Consider the following 21,672-nt stretch of genomic DNA (forward strand, 5'->3'; position numbering starts at 1 on the left):
AAGAAGTGCGATACTGAGGATTGTACTGCAGTGATCAATCTTTGTTATATATTTAGTTTATTTGTGCTATTTTTCTGAATATGAACTAAAATGTACTTTTAACATACTATCTCTGTATTAAAACATGTATTTAGTTACTACTTGTAGTACACTTGAATTCACTAAAGTATGAAATATGGATTCAAGTGAATTACATGTGGTAGAGATAGTATTTTAAAATATAGCAATAAATAAATAAAGGTAAAGAAATGTGATGATTACATTGCAGTGTCAAATTATACTTACTTTACAGTAAATATAATAACAATTTTGGTTTTAATGTGACAACGTAACATTACATGAATGCATTTTGTAAATGGCCGCCAGCTTTGCATGTGAATATCTGTCTTCAGTGCTCAAACAAAGCCTCTTTTACTATTATTTAAGTATTCCATCTAGTAAATTAAAGTGACAATTTCTTTTTTTTTCATCATGTCTCCATGATCATTTGTCTTGAGGCCCCAGAAGTCACAAAAAGTGCAAGACGCTCCTCAGAGCCACGCACAGAAGTTCTTCCTCTAATTTAATTATAGCGTATACTCGCTGATATTCAGATCATAGGCGCGCTGGCAAATGTAACTGACATTTGCACTCCACTAGAGGTCTGTTGCTATGTCAGGTTTCACCGGAGAGCAGATGGCCGCAGATGGTTCGTGGAAGCTCTCTCGTGCCCTCGAATTTCCTCTTGATCTGCTCGGCTCCAGGATGGAATCGAGCATCACATAAACCGGATTAAACAAATACGCGTGTGTCTGTGTCGCCGGAAATTGTTAATCTAAAATCAAGAGTGATTCTGGATGCTGTCGTCTTACAATCACAGCATGTCGGGGAGTTATAGAGCTATATTTCACAGATGTGTCCATAAATTTGTAAAAAATCTCGTATATCTTTTGTAATACCTCATACCTGGCTCTCTCTGTTCATTTCTTGGCCCAGTTTTCCCCAAACATTCACACATCTGTGCTCACAAATTGCTTCTGTTACTGCCATTATTCCAAGTAGCGGACTACATTGAAGCGGGATATGAAGTGGAACCGAAAATTTACGACCATGTGACATTCTCAAAGTGAACGCTTTGGGGAATTTGTCACAGTGTACGGAGGCAATAGACTATTTACTGTAGAAGTCATTAAACATGCTCAAAGCTCTGGTTTTGCCTCATAAAAAGGACATTTATGAAAAGCGCTTTGTATTTCCCAGTCGCCTAATTACTAAGTATTATTAACTGGATTCATAAGTTGACACTAAGTTGTCTGGAGAGCTTCAAAGGAGCCATAAAAAGGCAGACGTCCTGCTGGTGTGTCATTAAAGAGGTTTGACTAAAATTGCATTCATTGTTCACGGTTAACCCTCTGCTGCTTGTTGCCTCTGGGTAACAAAGCTATTTTCTTTACTTTGTGAGCATGTGATGCATATAAACAGTTGGCAATAAATTGGTTAAAAATGACGAAATTCATTAAAAGATATAGAACAGCTTTTTACCCAGTCGTTGAAAGTATGATTTGTATTTGTTAGTGGGTACACTTCATTTTAAAACAGTTACTATTATAGAAATGGTTTGTATGTTATGAGGAATTGCTTAAATGTGTTTGTTGTTTGGAGACAACAGCAAAAGTGGATTTTATATGAATGCAGTTGATAAAATGCAGCCATTATTGCGGCAGTTATTGCAGTCTATTTACAATCCATTCATAAATATTTAGATTTTTAGTATTTATTTAGCATTTAAATAAAATGTTAATTAGGGTTGATTTATTTATAAATATAAATAAGTTTTCATATATATATATATATATATATATATATATATATATATATATATATAGCTATAAATAAATAATTAAATAAAATAAAGGGTAAAGAAGTGTGTTACTGAGGATTGCGTTGCAGTGATCAATCTTTTTTTTTTTTTTTTTTTACATTTACTTTATTTTACAGTGTTTGCTTCCAGGTAAAATACATAAAATAATCCCAATGTTTTTCTTTTTTTTTTTAAATAATAATATTATTATTATTGTTATTATTATTATTTTAATTGACAAATATTGACAAAGATCTATGTATAAACATTTTAATACAGTTAAACTGTTTAATTACATACAATGAAATGCATAAAATGATCCCAAATATTTTATTATTAATAATAATAATAATAATAATAATAATAATAATAATATTTAAATGGATAATATTACATTTAAATAAAAATATATATATATATTTTTAAAATATATATTAAAATAATAACAATAATGTGTGTGTGTGTGTGTGTGTGTGTGTGTGTGAATATATATATATATATATATATATATATATATATATATATATATATATATATATATATATATATATTCACACACACACACACACACACACACACACACACACATAATAATAACAATTATTATTATTATTATTATTATTATTATTATGAAAAATGATATTTGATAATATTACATTTAATTAAGATCTATGTATAAAAACATATTTTATTTTATTTTATTTTATTTTATTTTATTTTATTTTATTTATTTTATGTTGTACAGCATTGCATAAAATGAGCCCAAATATTTTTTTTCAAAATAATAATAACAGGTTATTATTATTATTTAAATTGATATTACATTTAAATAAAAGTGTATATTACAAGATGTATGCTTATTTCATTTCATTTTAGTTTGTTTAGTTTAATTTAGTTTATTTTGTACTGCATTTTTTTCCAGACAAAATTTTATTTTATTTTTTATGATGTTTTTTTTTTTTTTTTTTATCATAGTACTTATTTTATTGAACTTTCTTTATTTTATTTTATTTTCTGCACTGCATTGCTTCCAGGCAAAATGCATAAAATGATCCCAAATATCATTTTCATAATAATAATAATAATAATAATAATAATAATAATAATAAGAAGAAGAAGAAGAAGAAGAAGAAGAAGAAGAAGAAGAAGAAGAAGAATTATAAAAAAAATATTATTATTATTTAAATTGATAGTATTACATTTGATAACAATAAAACTGTATAATACGTATAATATGTACAAGATCTATGTATAAAAATGTGAATATATTTTATTTTATTTTTTGTTGTACAGTGTTGCTTCCAGGCAAAGTACATAAAATAATCCCAAATATTATTTTTCAAAATAATAATAATAAAAAAAATATGTTATTATTATTATTTAAATTGATAATATTACATTTAAATAAAAGTGTATATTATGCACAAGATGTATGCTTCTTTTATTTTGTACAGCATTGCTTTCCAGGCAAAATTTTATTTTATTCTTTATGATGTTGCTTTTTATCATAGTACTTATTTTACTTAATTTTATATTTATTTTCATTTTTTTTATACGCAGTTGCGTTCCAGCCAATGTACATAAAATGACCGCAAATATAATTTTTTTCTAAATTATTATTATGTTAATTATCGGCTTCTTTCCATGTTTTGTCAGAGTTCTTGGCCAGAATTAAGTTTTAGTGTGGACCAGATTTCATTCAATTTTTAAGTTTTTTTAGACGGCAGACTACAGTGGATGAAAAGTTTTAAGTAATCTTAAGGAAACTAAGAAAAAAGTTCTTTTGCATGTGGATGTGAAACTCTGATGCAATATGAATATGAATAATGTGTCTCTGTAGTGTGTGTTGGCAATAGCGGGCACCGCACACGGTGGAGCGAGGCGTGGTGACGCTCTCAATCGGCCATTTACATCCATTCATCCCTCGTTCATCACTCTGTTTGTCTGTCGAATGTTTGCTGACGGATCAGAGCCGTGGATCCATTCCAGCGCTTTTCCACATGATTAGATGGAACTAATTATTCTCACATCTCACGCTCAGTCTGGAATAAACTAATTACCCGTCCCTTAATGAAGGGAGAAAGCATTCCTGCTAGAATTCCTGCAAACGCCTTTCAGATCCGCTCCCATCTACAAATATTTAGCTGCAAGTTAATTGGATGTCCAGGAGACAAAAAAACCTTGCAATGACAGAAAACAAAGCAAAAAGCATACATGTTAAATGAATGTGGTGTTAGACATTAGTTTTACCTTAGGGATCAACACATTGCTGTTAATTGCTCGCTTGATTAATAGATCTGATTAAACGAGAGCAGTGATTAACGTATGTGACCAGGAGAGAGGAAGCTCATGTAATTATAACACAAATCATTAATGTAAATATGAAAACAGGATTATGTGCACGGATGGACCGACCCACAGCAGATATTTATATGCTTTTAATTATAAACAAACTATGACCTGATGTATTAATCAGTTGCTATATATTGTTCACCGTATTCTGTTAGAAAAAGACATTTTTACATATGCCGAAAAAATATATTTAAATTAATATTGAATTTAAATAAATGCTTATACATGCAGCTAAATAGTTAATAATTACAATAATAATAATAAAAACATTTATAATTACATTTTATTTCAAATCTGTTACACATGTATTTAAGATAATATTAATTCTAATGAATATTTTATATTTAAATTGATGAATATAAAATTTAAATAAATGTTTATACATATATGTAAATAATAATAATAATAAGCATTTATATTTATTACACTATTTAAAATTTATGTTACACATGTATTTATTACAATGATATTTATTAGAAATAATATTTTATTGGAATGGTTTTATGTAAATAAATGTTTATAAATATACAAGTATATAGTTACAATAATAATAACATTTTATAAAAAAATATTATTATTAATAAGATATTAATTCTAATATTTAATATTTAATTTAATTGTTCAAACATATCCATGTATATAGTTTATACAATAATTATAATAATAATAATAATAATCATGTATACGTATTTAAAATGTGTTATGTATTTAATAAAGCAATGATAAAAAAATATTTATAAATATGCATGTATTTAGTTACTATAATAATAATAAAAGCATTATATAATTATATTACATACATATATGTATTTAAGATAACATTAACTCTGATATTTTATATTTAATTTGATAAATATTACATTTAAATAAATGTTTATACATATACATGTATATAGTTAATATAATAATAATAATAATAATCATAATTATTATACTATATACGATATGTTAAATACACATTTAATATAATAATAAACAATAATAAATAAATGTTTATATGCATGCATATAGTTACTATAATAATAATAAAAATAAGAAGAATGTATAATTATTACACTATTTAAAAATTGTTACATACACATACGTTTAATATAATAATATTAATTCTAATAAATATTTCATATTTAAATGGAAAAAAATATTCAATGTAAATTATTGTTTATAAATATGTAATATTGTAATAAATATATAACATTTATTTTATTTTATGTTGTACAGCGTTGCATCCAGAAAAAATACATAAAATGATCCCAAATATATTTTTTCATTATAATAAAAATAAATTAAAATTTATAATATTACATTTAAATAAAAATTTATATTATGTACAAAATCTATGTGTAAAAACAGATTTTATTTGATTTTATGTTGTGCAGCGTTGCATAAAATGATCCCAAATATTATTTTTCAAAATAATAATAACAGGTTATTATTATTATTATTATTATTATTATTATTATTATTATTATTATTATTTAAATTGATATTACATTTAACCCTCTGGGCCTCTTCGGTCATTTTTGACCGAAAAATTTTATGTTTTGAATTTTTAAAAATCGTAGCTTCATCAGAATGAGATGACACTTGGTGACTTTTGTTGCATTAGCTATGTGAGTACAAAAAAAAATCAGTGACATGATTCGGATATGTTAAAGGGTCAAAAAAAAAATAGTCACACTTGGCTCCTTCGCGGTCAAAAATGACCGACATAGGAAATGAATGGGAAATACGAAAAAATGTGATAATTCAGATAATCTTTTGGTAATACAAGCTACAAATGAGCAACTGTGCTGAAAAGAAGTGTTCAGCAAGCAAGGACTGACACTCTAAAATAACAAAAGTACAGAACTGACACACACACGCACACACACGCGCGCACATACACACACAGACACACACAGAGACACACAGAAATAAGCAGAAAAATGCAAAACCTGATATTTATCCAATCAAAAAAATATCTAAACCTTGCCAAAATTTATCTGTAGAATGTCTGAATATATTTCTAAATGCAAAGCCTAATAAAATGAAGAAACAATAAAAAGAAAAAAAAAACAATAGGAATCCCAAAGCCCCTGTATATATGTATATAGGGAGATACAGGAGTTTACATGGCATTATACAAGTTTTTATTTTTTATGCCACTAGATGGTGCAATTTTCACTTTAAAAAAATGGATTTTAAATGCTTTTACTCTATTTTAATGTGAAATGTTGTATTTATTGAAAAATAATAAATACATAATTAATTAAAAAATATAATATAAAATATAAATCTACTGGGAAAAAATTGCTCATTAAAACTGTATATATATTGCATAGATTCATAAAAAATGCTCAAAATTCTAAATAATAATTACAAAATATTATTGAACAAAAATATATTTAATTGATTTTCCTGAAGAAAAAAAGGCTTCGGTCACTTTTGACCGCGAGGGAGCCAAGTGTGACCCCTTAATGAGGAGGCCCAGAGGGTTATATAAAAGTGTATATTATGCACAAGATGTATGCTTATTTTATTTTGTTTTGTATGGCATTGCTTTACCAGACAAAAGTTTATTTAATTTTTTATGATGTATGATGTTGATGATTTTATTTAATTTACTTTATTTTATTTTATTTATCCAGACAAAATTTTATTTTTTTATGTTACTTATTTAATTGAATTTACTTTATTTTATTTTATTTTTTGTACTGCATTGCATCCAGGCAAAATGCATAAAATCCTAAATATCATTTGCATAATAATAATAATAATAATAATAATAATAATAATAATAATAATAATAATGATGATGATGATTATGATTATATGTACAAGATCTATGCATAAAAATGTGAATATATTTATTTTATGTTGTACAGTGTTGCTTCCAGGCAAAATATGTCAAATGACCCCAAATATTATTTTTCAAAATAATAATAATAAAAATAATAGGTTATTATTATTATTAATATTATTTAAATTCATAATAGTACATTTAAATAAAAGTCTATATTACACACAAGATGTATGCTTATTTTATTTTGTACGGCCTTGCTAAATATTACATTTAAATAAATGTTTATAAATATAAATGTATGTAGTCAATATAATAATAAAAATATTAATAATAATAATAATAATAATAATAATAATAATAAAAGCATTTATAATCACACTTTATTTGAAATGTGTTCCATACGTATTTAAGATGACATTAATTCTAAATAATATTTTTTATTAAAAATTGATATTACATTTAAATAAATGTTTATATACTTATAACAATAATAAACATTAATAATTATTACACTTTATTTTTATTTTTTTGTGAAACACATATGTATTTAATATAATAGTATTAATTCTTATTATACATTATATAAAATGTTCAATGCTTACATATATAGGCCTAGCTAGTGTAGTAAAATTGTTATATTAAATCTACTTTATTATTTGATAAATTTATATAATACACCTGTTTTATATATTTAATTTGGATAAATGCTTCAATTAAAATCTATTTATTGATATAAACAAAATTAACATTTTATTTTAAATTGAATATATCAATTAAACACAGTATAAATAAGGACAAGCCCAGTCCTCCTCGTGGTCAGTCCATTCCTGGCAATGAGAGCGAATCAGACCTGTCCAGCCTTTAGATCAGCCATCAGAGATCTGGGCCAGTTCTGTCAGGCTCACAAGGGTATGCTGGTGATTTGGTCATAGGCTGTAGGGGCCAAATGTTGCTCATTTTGCCTGGACATATGTGTCCTTCTTTAATCTGCACACATGCATAACCATGACCCACAGACCCAGGTTTTCTAAGCACTTCTGTTAGCTATTCGCTCCCTGGAGCGTTTTTAAACCACCTTTAGCAAATACAAACAGACATCTTCCATGAGAGGTATCGAGGGACATCCATTTTCCTCTTTTTTATGCAGCTATTCAGCATAAAATTGCGCTCAGGACACAACAGGGAGATGAAAGGGAAGATGCAGTGCAGAAGTTCACAGACGAGGCTAATACCGAGCAGAAGAGAGACAGAAACTCGAGGGAAGTGTTCGGAAAAACAATAACATGCAAAGAACGCGCTGCAAATTTTAATCCAAACAAAAACGTGCGGTTAATTGCCACCGAGTGAATTGTGCAGCTCTGTGTGAATGCGCCTGTTGTCTTCGTAAAGATGGCTCGGCTCTCTGCCGCAGTTCGACATTGTTAATGAAATGCAAAGATTTGAATGCGCAAATGTGTCAGTTCTCTGCTAGAATCAATAAACCTCTGAGCTGAACAACAACCCGGGGAATAGCGATTAGCTAAGTAAGAAATTGTCCAAAACATCTTTTTTTTTTTTTTCGTATAAAGCTGAATTTACTTACCCGCGTGATGTTCCCAAACCTGTATGACCTTCTTTCTTCTGTGGAACACAAAAACATTTATTTGAAGAATATTCAAGAATTAAACATAAACATTTGTATTCAAACGAAATCTTAAGTAAACAACCTTTAAACTTACTTAAAATACATATATAATAGCATTGAGGCAATACTAGTTCCTATAAAGTATCAAAACCAAGTAATCATCTGGTTTTATTGAACAAAACTGTTAAAATACATAATGCAGCCTATTATAAACAAGGACGCTAAGGTATATTACGCATTATAACAAATGACTGCAGAGGGCGCCAACGGCCTGACGATTGTTTTCCAGTTTAAAACGCGATTTAATCCTAGTTTAATATTGACTAAACATTTAAGTCAAATGTCCACTTAATCTTTACTATTTGTCCATTTCTTTACGACAGAAATGCTACAGCTACTGTATTTTCTTGAAAATGTGGATATCAAAACGTGTAAACTCAGAGTGAGGGTTTAAACTTTTATTTTGAAATCGCACGAACAGTTAGCAGTGAGAAAGATATTGTTTCCTACTGTGTTTGCGTAGATTTATAAATGATTTACCTTACAAAACTGATGAAATGGCGCACGTTGCGTTCCCAGATGAACGTAATAATAAACAAACTCACAACAATTAAGATGCAGAAATGGAGTTTGAGCCGCTCCACATATTCGTGTGAAGCAGCTTTTGCTTTGAACGGAGCCGTTCTGAGACACACGTACGTAACCTATAGGCATGTAAAGCACATATATTATTATATTATTGAATTCATAGCATTATGTTTTAATATGACTTTTTTTAGTTTAATATATCATGCAGCTTGGAAAACAATCTAATTATGTGTTTCACGGATCCACGTCCATGGAATGAGCCACTTCCGGTATTTTGCCGGTTACTCACAAGGGCAAAATGCTATGGAGGATTTATTTTTATTTTTTTTAATTGAGTACTTGTATTGAATCTAGGAAAAGAGTGTTTTCTCAACACATCATCAATAGGCCATATTGGCGGCTCTGAATGTAAACAATGCCACTAAACTGAATTAAACTAGAATATTTTGCTGATTATTGCTGCTAAAAATAGTCAGTTATTGTCATGTTTTGGGCTAAACTAAACAGTCAGACTGGGAAAACATTTAGAGTACTATAGACTGCCAAAATTTATGTCAAATAAAGGAAAAGAGTGGGAAAAACTGTCTGAGGAACAAAAGGCATTTGTAGTTGGCCAGACTGAACCAGGATTTCCAGGGCAAGAATCTTGACAACATTCGTGTTTGTGCTTATCATTTCCGGTCAGGTAGGTGAAATATTAGACTAATATCTTAATTAATACTGCTCGTATGTATCTTACCCACCTATTAACTTCAGTTTGTCAAAATATTGCGCCCCTTCCTGCTTACTAAGTCCTTCTCTATATGATTTAGCAGCTTCCACATGGATTTTTCCGTGGTTTAGACAGCATAAATTCACGGAACAACGTCAGAGTATCGCCAGTATAGCCGTGCATCTGGGTAACTGACCAAATCGTGACATAAGTGCAAACCCTCTATTGTCCCTGTTGGAAAAAACAGCATATGCTGGTTAGGTAGGTTTTGAAGCATGGATGCTGGTTTAAGCTGGTCCTGACCAGTTTAGGACCAGAACATGACCAGCTAAGGACCAGCTCAAACCAGCATCCATGCTTCAAAACCTACCTAGCCAGCGTTCCAAGAGCAAACCTCTGTGAACTGGCCTTCTGCTCCGTAATTAGTCTTAAACGGACAGCCACAGGCCATCAGGAAATGAACAGTGTGAAGCGGGAAACAAGAAACAGTGGCCTCAAGAAGAACGCAAAATACAGGCCCTAAGCCGTATCCAAATATTTCCTTTTTCTAATAAAATTCTAATAAAGAATCTTAAATCTGCTGGAAAGACACAGTGAAAACTCCAATCTCCTTTAGACATCGATCTAAACAGATGTTGCGTCTCTCCTCTTAAATATTGCAATTATATTCATTAAAACAGTCAGGCACAAGTAAAACGAGTGGATCTTCGTCTCGCAGGTATTTGTCTCTGAGCACAGCACTGGAAAATAGCACTGCTGTGCTCATCGACGAACACAATGAGGCAGCCAGTGAAATTTATTCATACTGCAACATGCACTACTTCCAGCTGCTTTAGATGAGCTAGGAGGAAACATTTCATGCGTCTTTTCTCAATTCACTCATTTTTAATACTGTCTAAAAACTGTAAACAACTAGTGGAGCCAATCACACACTAAATAGTGCCTATCAATGAAAAACCGTTCGTGCAAAACAAGATGATGTTTTGAGACATTTTGAAGCACTTAAACATACACAAATATGTTTTTCAAAAGCTGAAATCTGTAATGTAAGTGTTAGAAATATTGTGTTATTATTAGAAATAATTTAGCTTAAAACTTGACACGATACAGCTTGGTGAAAGAAAACCAAGAAGACGATAGAGAAAAGACAATGATAGTTTATTTGTAACCTTATCTTGTGTATGAACTACAAACTCTGATTTCTATAATCGATCTCCATCTTTTTTTTTTAAAGGTCATGAAATAATGTTTACATGAAAATCAATTCAGTCGTCTTTTACAGCATATCTCGCTCTCTTTTTTTAAATCTTTTAGAACAGGTTGGCACATGTAAAATTAAAATTTAAAAAGTTTTTGTTTTGTTTTTTTCCTTTTTTTGTTTTTATTTTCAAAATGTATTTTTATAGAAATCTACCACTAGAACAGCATTCCCTCTCAGAGACAAAAAGAAAGAAGTTACGTGAAACGGAGAGAAAAGCATCTCGTTCACTCCTAAACTGAAAACCCAAAACACAGATATGTTTGCATGAAGGACTCAACAAACATACAGAAAGGAAAAATCACAATAAGTCAAAAAAAAGAACCAAAATTGATCATATTATAAAAAACGACAAAGACCTTTTTCAAAAAATTATGACAATTTAAGACAATGATTCAAATCCTTAAAATAAATAAAACGCAACTGAAAACCCAATGACTTGGTTTACTTTTGTGCTAAACTCCATTGACGATAAGAAATTTTTTAGCTTCATGTTTGGATTGACATCAATTTCAGTGACAAACTAAATCCAGAAAGACAAGGAAATGAATTAAGATTCGAAAGAGCAGCATATTCAGATGAAGAACAGTCTTTTTTTTTGCACGCTTTGATATCTTGATTAGAAAATGTACCAGATGGCCTTTGCTTCTTAGTGGGCAGGAGGTACGCTCAAAAACTTTTCGTAATGATGTGAAATAGCAAAGCTGACAAGCATAATTGCATTAGATCTTTAAAAATCAGAGTGCATCTGGTGTGTGATCAAAATATGATACGCAAAAGTTCACCAAATGCCGCATGGTATCAGTCGGCATCTGTATTAAGACCAGAAACGCACAAGAAAAATCCCCTTGTCAGTCCCCTGTGCGCTTTGCATGAATTATGAACGGCCAAAACGAAACGCTACGAATCTGAAAAAAAATGTCACAGGTTTATTGGTTTAATTCAGATTACCTATAGACCTCTAGATTGCTTTATAGATTAAATGATGCACTTCAAATGAGTCCACTTTGGCTCTCGCTCTCCCATTTGACTCTGAATACATTTCAAGTGTCAAGCCAATGTCTGTCAGCTACTCCCTGCTCCCTCCAACCCCGTCCAAGGTCATTGGTTTCTATAGTGACCGTCTCAGGCCATTCTGATTTCATAAATTAATTCATAATGTCAAGTCATTCCCCCTGCAGCCAAAGGCTACTGCGTGTGTAAAGCCAAAGATGGATGTATCATCCACGGTCTGTACCGAAAATAAACTAAAGTGACTGAATAAGATTTAAAAGTTTAAAAAGAATTGCATAACTGCCTAAAAAGATTGACAGCACAGAATGATGGAAGATAGAATATGAAAGAATTCAAGAAAAAAGAACTAGCGAGAGGTGGAAAAAAACACAATTGGTTCACAGAATCTCTAAAGACACACCTGTGGCATCTTTGGAAGCCTTAGATCTGAGCCGCACTGACTTTGCCCACTTATTTAGGGTCCTGTGTCTGGCTTTAGACCATTTCAGAATGAATTCATTCAACTGTATCCATGGTGAGCAAATGGATTGAAATGGAAATGGTGCTACGTCAGTACCAGCTCTATGCTTTTGCCACATTTCCACCAGTCACAATCTTCAGCCCCCTGCCCATATAGAATTTGGCATAGAATGAGTGTGCTGCATCTGTGTATGGGTATTGGGAAACTTTTGTAGGGTATCAAGGATGAACTGCCACAGGAACCCACAATGGCATGTTCTATAAGAAAGAAAATGGAGAAAACTGTTTTAAAACTTGAGATGCCTCAACATGTATTTAAGAGCATCCCCAAATGCAACATTAATCCATAAATCTGGTCCAAGCACATAAATTATTTGAAATTGCCCTGCATGCATCAAGTAGACATGTGCTCCTGACATTTGGCCTGGTTTTAAATGGGGACACGTTTCCAGGGCTCCTTGTTCTAAGTTTTAGGGTGGGGAAGCCAGGTATACATCTGCATGTAATTTGTAGCAGCTGTCCTTGTTAAAAAATGAGCTGTTTTACGCTTGTCTTCCAGCCTGTCCAGTTGAAAATTGCCCAACACCTCTAAAACCAGTCAACAGATGGACCTGATCAGACTGGGAGACCAACAATGACCAGTAACCTGGCCTAATATGGTTTATAAAGCCTCTTTTTTTTTTTTTTAGCAAGGAGAACTAAATAATGTGATGTTGTCAAATATCACTAATTGAGGGGAGTCAAGAAATTAATAATTTAGAACTAACATGACCAAAATCATCAACATTAAATGTGAATCTTGAGATTTTAGAAAGATGAGAAGTTTCAGATTCATCTGCAAATGACTTGGGTTCTCACATACAGAGCAATAGATTTAAACAGAGTTTAAAAGCATATTAGTAAACCAACAACCCTTAAAATAACATTAAAAAACATGGAGAAATAATTGCTGGAAAAATAATTGCAGATTACATCTTTTTTGATTAAACCACAATAGTTATTTTCCTTAAATAAATAACTTCTGTTATGTAAAGACACTTTTGAAACTCTTGACGTACACTCGACTCTCAATGTCCTTTTTTCTACCTGTCAACATCCTTCTCATTCGTCTTGCATTGGTCTACTGTGTCTTTGTTTTCGACAATCTTCAAAATTGATATGTCACTTACTGTTCCTTAAGAGTTTTAGAAGTCTTTTTTTTCTTCGTTTAATCCCCATTATGAAAAGCAGTTCAGATCTGGGTTTCTTGTACATTGTCTTTTGAGCTGGCCCGAATTAGCAAAGGTTCGTGGGCAGAGCTGTGTATAGAATTGATGGTGGAGGCATGGTTGTACGCAGTCTTGTAGGCGTTGTAATGATTCAGGTGCTCATGCTCCAGTGGCGGAAGGGCGAGGTGGCCCTCCATGGTAGGTCCACCTGTTACACAATCCTCATCCACGTTGATGATCTCGATGGTTCGCGTCGGTGCGTGGTGGTTCTGCTGGTGATGCTGTTTGCGCATTTTATAAAATATGATCAGCATGACGGCCGCCATCAGGGTGATGGCAACAAAGCAACCAATGATGATCTTCGTGGTCTTCATGACCTCATCCAAGGTGTTGAGGGAGCCGTCAATCAGGGCGGTGACAGGGATGGTGTAGGTCTTGTCGGTGGCCTTGGTGGACAGTGGTGTCCGTGCTGTTGTGGTAGTAGTGGTGAAGGAAGGTGGTAAGGTCTCCCAAATTCCAGAAGAAGGAGTTGGGCCACTCTTCTGCTGTACCGTTGGGTGGCCCTCATCATGTGCCGCTTCTGTGGTCTCGACGGTAACTGTAGTGAAGTAACTGAAGCTGCTGTTCTCTGTCGAAGACACGTTGAGCGTAGCCGAGGCTGTTGTGTTGCCTGCGGAGTTGCTCACCATACAAGTGTACGTTCCCGTGTCCTGCATTGTGACATTGGTAAAGTTTAACGTCCCATCGTTAAGCACGGAAATGCGTATCTTGTATGCTCCGTGTGTCATTATGGACCCATTTGGCGTGATCCAGCTGACTGAGGTCAAAGAATTCGCTCGACATTTAAGTTCTGCTGCCATGCCCTCAGTCACGTTCAGGTCTGCTGGTGGCTCCACGATCACCGGTGCATAACAATGGAAATAGTTCTGGTCAAGTTCGCCGATATAGCGCCCTTTGTGGCTGGTAGGTGATGCACAGCGGGCACAGCAACTGGTATTGGCCGGCACCATTTCCTTTAGCCACCAACTGAGCCAGAGGATGTCACAGTTGCAGTTCCAGGGGTTGTGGTGCAAGTGTACTCTCTCCAAGTGGTGTAGTGGGGTGAAGAGGTCATGGGGCAGGAGGGTAAGGTTATTATGGGCCAAATTAAGCTCCACAAGGGACTGAAGATCATCAAAGGCATTTCTCTCAATCGTCTGGATCTGCGCATGCATCATCCACAGTTTCTGTAAGTGGACGAGGCCTTTGAAAGACCCTGGCCTAATTATAGACAACTGGTTTCCTGACATCTCCAACTCATCCAAACGGACAAGAGGAATGAGGTTGGGGATCTCCTTCAAGTTGCACATGCCCAGGTTCAGGTACCGCAGGTTGCTGAGGCCTTCGAAGGCACCTTCTGAAATATACGAGAGCCTTTTCAGCTCGCCCAAGTCCAGCCTTCGCAGCGATGGTACGCGGTTGAAGGCATACGAGGGTATACTCTCGATAGGGTTATTCCTCAACCAAAGCTCTTTAAGTTTGGACAGGTACTCGAAAGCCCCATTGGGGATTGTGGTTAGACGATTATCGAAGAGCTCCAGAGTGTTGAGGTTAGCCAGCCCATTGAAAGCTCCGATTTCAATGTTGCGGATGTGGTTCTTGCTGAGCTGCAGGATCTCCAGGTGCCTTAGATGCTTGAAGCTGTCAACTTTGATCACCTGGATGAGGTTCTCCTGAAGGTTCAGATACCTTGTGTTGGTGGAAATACCATCGGGTACATCTCGAAGGCCACGTCGCGTACAGATGACCTTGCTGAACTGGTTGCTACAAGAGCAGACGGAGGGGCAGGTCTGCGCTCGCACCAGGCCAGCCACCACTAGAAGCTGCAGGGCCAGCGACAGCACAAATAATGGGTCGGACAGGGCCCGGTTCCACCTAGGACCTCTCATCGTCTGCTGCATCAGGGAGGAGGTCATCTTGTTTATCATTCATAATTCGCTGACACGTTCTCCACTCTTTGGGAAGGGTTTATTAGGCCGAACTGCAAAGAAAGAGAGAAAGAACAATGTAAGGTTTGGAATACCACTGTGGACCACACTAACACAAATTGACGCTAAAATGGATAGACACTATATATAATACACACTAAAATGGCATTCATTCATTTTGAGTCTCTGTTGCTTATTTGCACATGCTCTTTAGTGTCTGATTCACTAAACAAATTATGCAAATTAGGTAATGCCACAAATACTGCAATAAAAGCTGCAATGCAATCAATTTCCATGGTGTCATTTCCCACCAAAAGGGCAGAAACGGTTTAATGAATTCTAAAATTAGCAACGCAATCTTGAGAACATTCAAAGGTACATAGGAACTGCGTCACTATAGGTGATCTAGCACTGAAAACAATCTCTGTCTAGCCACTCAAGTCCCTCTGGCCTAGTGAAAGTGAAGCACAGACAAAACATTTCTCACACACGCACGCACCGTAGGTGACCTTGGAAGAGTGTTTCATATCCATTTCATTTTTTTGAGTGTGTGTGGTGTCTGTGAGTTCATGTCTTTGCACGCACAGCACTCTCAATCTAAGTCACATAAAGCTGCACCTCAATATTGGGTCTGCTTTCTCTGTTTCCTCCTCTCTTCAGTGAGGGAGATATGAACTGCCTTGTCTGCCCGTGTCACTTTATTTATTCTTGCAGAGGAGGCATAAATAAAAGCATGGCTTCCCACCTACCAATCCTTCAATCAACCCTATGTATCAAGAGCGTTCGGCTCTCAGAGATACTTAGTGGCACGTGTGTGACCAGACTGAGAAAGAAACCTGGGACAGGAAGTGTGTGGATGCAGGCACATGCTAGTTTTAGCTTTAGCAGGTTTAGCAAGAATTTACGTATGTAAATATGCATTTACATCTTACCCAAAAGAAGGGGGTTTATCCTTGTATTCAAGGGTCCACATAGATTCATTAGTTCTTGCATTCCTTGAGAATCAAAACCATGACCTTAGCATTGCTAGCAGTATGCTAGTTTAAAATCAAAGTTTCTCATGTATTGAGCCCTTGTTGCACTCTGTCTTTACATTTATAACATGAATACATGAAGGAGTCTTATCTAAACGCCCCCTACAGAAGTCTAGTCGAATGAATATGACCTTAAGGCTTACTAATTATATAATGCTTCCTTAAAAATGACAAGTCATTTAGATGACCCACCATCTAATCGATTGTGAAAATTTGCTGCAAATAAACACAGTACATTTTCTCTGCTCACAAAGCTGCTCACAGTCTGGTTTTCAGGATGTTAAGGAGAGCTGTTGAACATGGATGTTCTTCCCTGTGGGCATTACAACACCATGTTGAAAGCACTGCAAAACTGTTTGTACCACTTTTCACTCTCTGGCTTGCCTTTCCTCTAACTCTCGGCAGGGTGCTAGGCTTAACCTAATAGTGACTGCCATAACAATCAATTCTTTCATCGCAAATCTACTTGAATTGCTGCCCTGAAGTCTTCTAGACTGCTGGTGTGGATCACACACAAAACATATACTCAGCCGTTTTATCACTAAATGTTTTAAAGGAGAACGACTCGCAGTAGTTAAACGATATGCCCATTTTTACTTCATTTAATTGAATTTCATGCAGGGATAATTGTAATATGTATCTTGCGTGCAAATGATCAATTACAAGGAAAGATAAAGCTTTAACTTCACAAATCTTTTCGAAAAACTGAAAATCCCTGCCGGTTTCAAGTGCGGGGTCCGGTTTATCTTCCCTGATTTGATTTTACACTAATAAAATTGCATAACACAATCTAGGTTGCTCCAAGTCGAGAGAGAGAAGGAGAGAGGAGCAAACAAAAAAGCACTCCACAGAAATCCTGCTGCCTCTCAAACAATGAGCCTGGCAAAATTGGATTTCGTGTGGGAAGGGAATTAGATGAAAAAATGATAAACAAAAAATAAGATTATGAAATGAATACATTTTTAAACTTCTGCCCCAGTAAGAGATGATGAAGCAGGCGGTAAACGCTTCAGCAGGGAGGGAGGTAAAGCAGAGGATCAAGCGGCGGAGGCCTTGGAAGGCGTGAGGTGTAACGAGGTGAATTAATTTTTTCAAATAACATGAAAGTGAATGCCATTGCTGCTGACAACAATGCGGCTGTGTGCTTCTCGGCACAGTGCAAGCTCGAAAAGCTTCTGTGCTTTCCGTCACACGGCAGGGTGAGCAGGGTGAGGTGAGAACAATTATGGCAATCATGCAGTTCTGCACAAGAGAATCAAATGTCAAGAGCTGTATTGGATTAATATGGTGTTCACCTTTGAGGAGAGGAGGAGGTAAGGGAAGATAAAGGAGAAAGGATAAGAATGAGGTGGAACGGGAAGAGAAGAGAAGGAAGGGTAAAGGAAAGAAAAGGAGGAAGGAGAGAGGAAAATGAAGCAGAAGAGGAGTAGTAAGAAAGAAAATGGGGAGCAAAGAGAGGAAAATGAAGCAGAAAGTAGGAAGCAAGAGAAAAAGTAAAGGAAAAGGGGAGGAGTGAGAAATTAAAGTATCTAGAAAGAGGGAAGGGAAAGGAAAGAAAAGGAGGACAGACAGTTAGAAGAAAGAGGGAACGTAGGAGGAAGGAGAGAGGAAAATCAAGCAGAAGAGGGGTAAGGGAAGTAGGAAGGAAGATGAAAAAAGAAAAGGAGAAGGAAGGAGAGAGAAAACGAAGCAGACGAGAAGAGGAGTAAGGAAAGTAGGAAAGATAAGGAAAATGAAAGAAGAAAAGGAGGAGGAAGGAGTAAGGAGAGGAAAATGAAGCAGAAGAGAAGAGGAGTAAGGAATGTAGGAAAGAAAAGAGCGAGGAAGGAAAGTGGGAAGGAAGAGGAAAGGGAAAAAAAAGATGGAGAGAGGAAAATGCAGAAGAGAAAGGAGTAAGGAAAGTGGGAAGGCGAGAGAAAAAGTAAATAAAAGAAAGAAGGAGGCAGGAAAGTAGGGAAGGAAAAGTAAAGGAGGAGGAGTAAGGAAAGTAGGAAGGAGGAGCAAAAGTAAAAGAGGAGGAGTAAGGAAAGAAGGAAGAGGAAAAGGAAAGAAAGGAAGGAAGAGAAAAAGAAAAGGAGGACGGAAGTGGTAAAGAAAAAGAGAAGGAGTAAGGAAAGTTGGAAGGCGGAGGAAAAGGAAAGAAAAGAAAAGAAGGAAGGAAAGTAGGAAGGAAGAGGAAAAAGAAAAGGAGGAAGGAAAGTAGGAAGGAAGTGGAAAAGAAAAGGAGGAGGAGTAAGGCAAGTAGGAAAGAAGAGTAAAAGGAAAGAAAAGAAGGAGTAAGGAAAGTGGGAAGGAAGAGGAAATGGATAGAAAATGAGGAAGGAAAGTAGGAAGGAAGATGAAAAGTAAAGAAAAATGAGGAAATGAAAGTAGGAAGGAAGAGGAAAAGGAAAGAAAAGGAGAGGAAAATGAAGCAGAGGAGTAATGAAAATAGGAAGGAAAAGTAAGCAGAAGAGATAAGGAGTAAGGGAAGTATGAAGGAAAAAATAAGAAAAGGAAGGAAGGAGGAAGAGGAAAGAAACACAATAGAAGGCTTCCACATGTGCACTGCAACGTCATTTGGCAACATACATGCAGATGACAGCCGGGCCACAGATGCCAGCGATGCTGACAGAAGCGGGTAATGCTGAGCAGCGAGTAATGCTGTCATTTAACAAACATGTCATCTCAAAACTGCGCTATTCAAAAACCTAAGGTATTAAAAAAATAAAAGATCTCCTTTCGATTTTTCAACACAGTCAAAGAGAGAGGCCCTGAGCCAGGTTTCATTTATCTGCAGGCCTGCTAGAGCACAATTCATAGGTATGCTGGATAGCATCAATAAACCATGATAGTTCAGCCATTGGTTTACAAGACTGGGAATTGCTTCATATAAAAGAAAGCAGGATGGGAAGTTCTCCACAGGGTCATCCATCTACAGCCGGATGAGCAGCTTATGAACTGTAGAATCAACCAAGTTACCTGCAGCAATAGTGGTAACCTTCAAATGTTACGATATGTCAGACCAGGAATACCATACAAGCCAGAGTACTCTTGCTAATATTACATTTCACAACATTACTGGTTGCTTTGTCTATTTTTTGCTTTGTCTATTTCCAAACAAAGACACAACGAATAGTTGTTCAATAATGAATCAGTGTTTTTAAATGAATTGGACAAGTAAATGCTTCAGTGACTCACTCATAGTGTTTCATTCCTCAATGAATCAACGTTTTGAACAAATTGGATGCGTGAATGCCTCAGTGACCTGAGCAAATCAATGTTTTGAACTAAACTAAAGGAGAATAATTTAATAACTCACTCATAAAGATGCCTTTTTTGAACGAATAGTATGAGTGAATGTGTCAATGAGGCTCACTCATAAAGAGCCATTTGCTTAATTGTATCAATGTTTTACTCATAAAGATCAGTGTTTTTAAATAAATTGGATGAGTAAATGAGTAAAAAATCAATCTTTTGAACTAAATAATTGAGAATGATTCAATACATTTTTGAATGAATAGTATGAGTGAATGTTTCAGTGACTAACTCACAAAGAGTTATTTGCTTTACTCCATCAATGTTTTAAACAAACTGGCTGAGAGTGATTCAAAGACTCACTAATAAAGAGTCACTTGTTTAGTTTCTGAATGGATCAGTGTCATGAAATAATTAGTTGAGCAATGACTCACCCATAAAGAGTCATTTGCATCATTCTTGTATTAATCAGTGTTTTTAAATGATGAATAAATAAATGCTTTAAAGACTCAGACTAAGAATCAATGTTTTGAACAAATTGGATGAATGAATGCTTAGTGCCTCAGAGTCATTTACTTAATTCCTCAGCAAATCAATGTTTGAACTAAATGATTGAGAATGATTCAATAAGAGTTTATGAGTGCAATTGATGAGTTTTTGAATGAATAGTCTGAGTGTTTTAGTGACTCACTCATAAAGAGTCATTTGCTTCATTCCATCAATGTTTTGAACAAACTGGCTGAGATTGATTCAAAGGGTCCGTTCTTCGTACCTCGCTTACTACATCCAAGATCAAATGACACATCCAAGATCAAATCATGGCGCTAACTATGAGCTCGCTATTCCGGTTCTCCGAACGCACCTGTTGTTGATGATTAGTATAGCTGGATGAAGTTATTTGAGATCACTGGGTGGCTTAAAAGGGGCTACGTATCGATAGTAGAAACATTGATGGGCAACGCTTTGATTGGTCGGCGAACATGTCGAAGGAGCGCGCTCAATATTTTTCTGCAGCAGAGCAAGAACTCTTGATTGAGGGATTTCAGGAGTTTCAGAGTTTATTTAAAACGCAAGGGAACACTGCAAAGGCTGGAAAAGCAAGGAGAGAGGGCTGGCAAAAAGTAGTGAACACATTAAATGCGTTAATGCTGCCCATGTTACATGTTTTTTCCTTGATATGTTATTTTATTTATATTTTTATTTTTTTATACACTACCGTTCAAAAGTTTGGGGTCAGTAAGACTTGCAATAGTCTTTAAAGAAGTCTTTTATACTCATCAAGGCTGCATTTATTTGATTAAAAATACAGAAAAAACAGTAATATTGCAAAATGTTTTTACAATATAAAATAATGTTTTTTTTTTATTATTATTTAAAATAGAATTTATTCCTGTGATGAAAAGCTGAATTTTTATCAGCTGTTACTCCAGTCTTAAGTGTCACATGATCCTTCAGAAATCATTCTAATATGCTGATTTATTATTAGAATGATCAATGTTGGATAATATCAACAGTTGTGCTGCCAAATATTTTTTGGAACCTGTGATATATATATATAACAATGTAAATTATTTATTATTAACTTTTAATATTTTTT

General features: G+C 34.4%; 1 protein-coding gene across 1 annotated transcript in view; it reads right to left on the reverse strand.

Moving 5' to 3' along the window:
• Nucleotides 1-11,040: 11,040 nt before the first annotated feature.
• lrrc4ca (leucine rich repeat containing 4C, genome duplicate a) overlaps nt 11,041-21,672 on the reverse strand; it is a 33,793-nt gene continuing 23,161 nt past the window's right edge. Inside the window, exon 2 of the mRNA XM_073831820.1 lies at nt 11,041-15,857. Coding sequence (XP_073687921.1) covers nt 13,861-15,804 — 1,944 coding nt within the window. The 5' untranslated portion in view covers nt 15,805-15,857 and the 3' untranslated portion in view covers nt 11,041-13,860. The remainder of the gene's footprint in view (nt 15,858-21,672) is intronic.

Source organism: Garra rufa, chromosome 25 (assembly GCF_049309525.1).
Source record: "Garra rufa chromosome 25, GarRuf1.0, whole genome shotgun sequence".
NCBI classification, from domain to species: domain Eukaryota; kingdom Metazoa; phylum Chordata; class Actinopteri; order Cypriniformes; family Cyprinidae; genus Garra; species Garra rufa.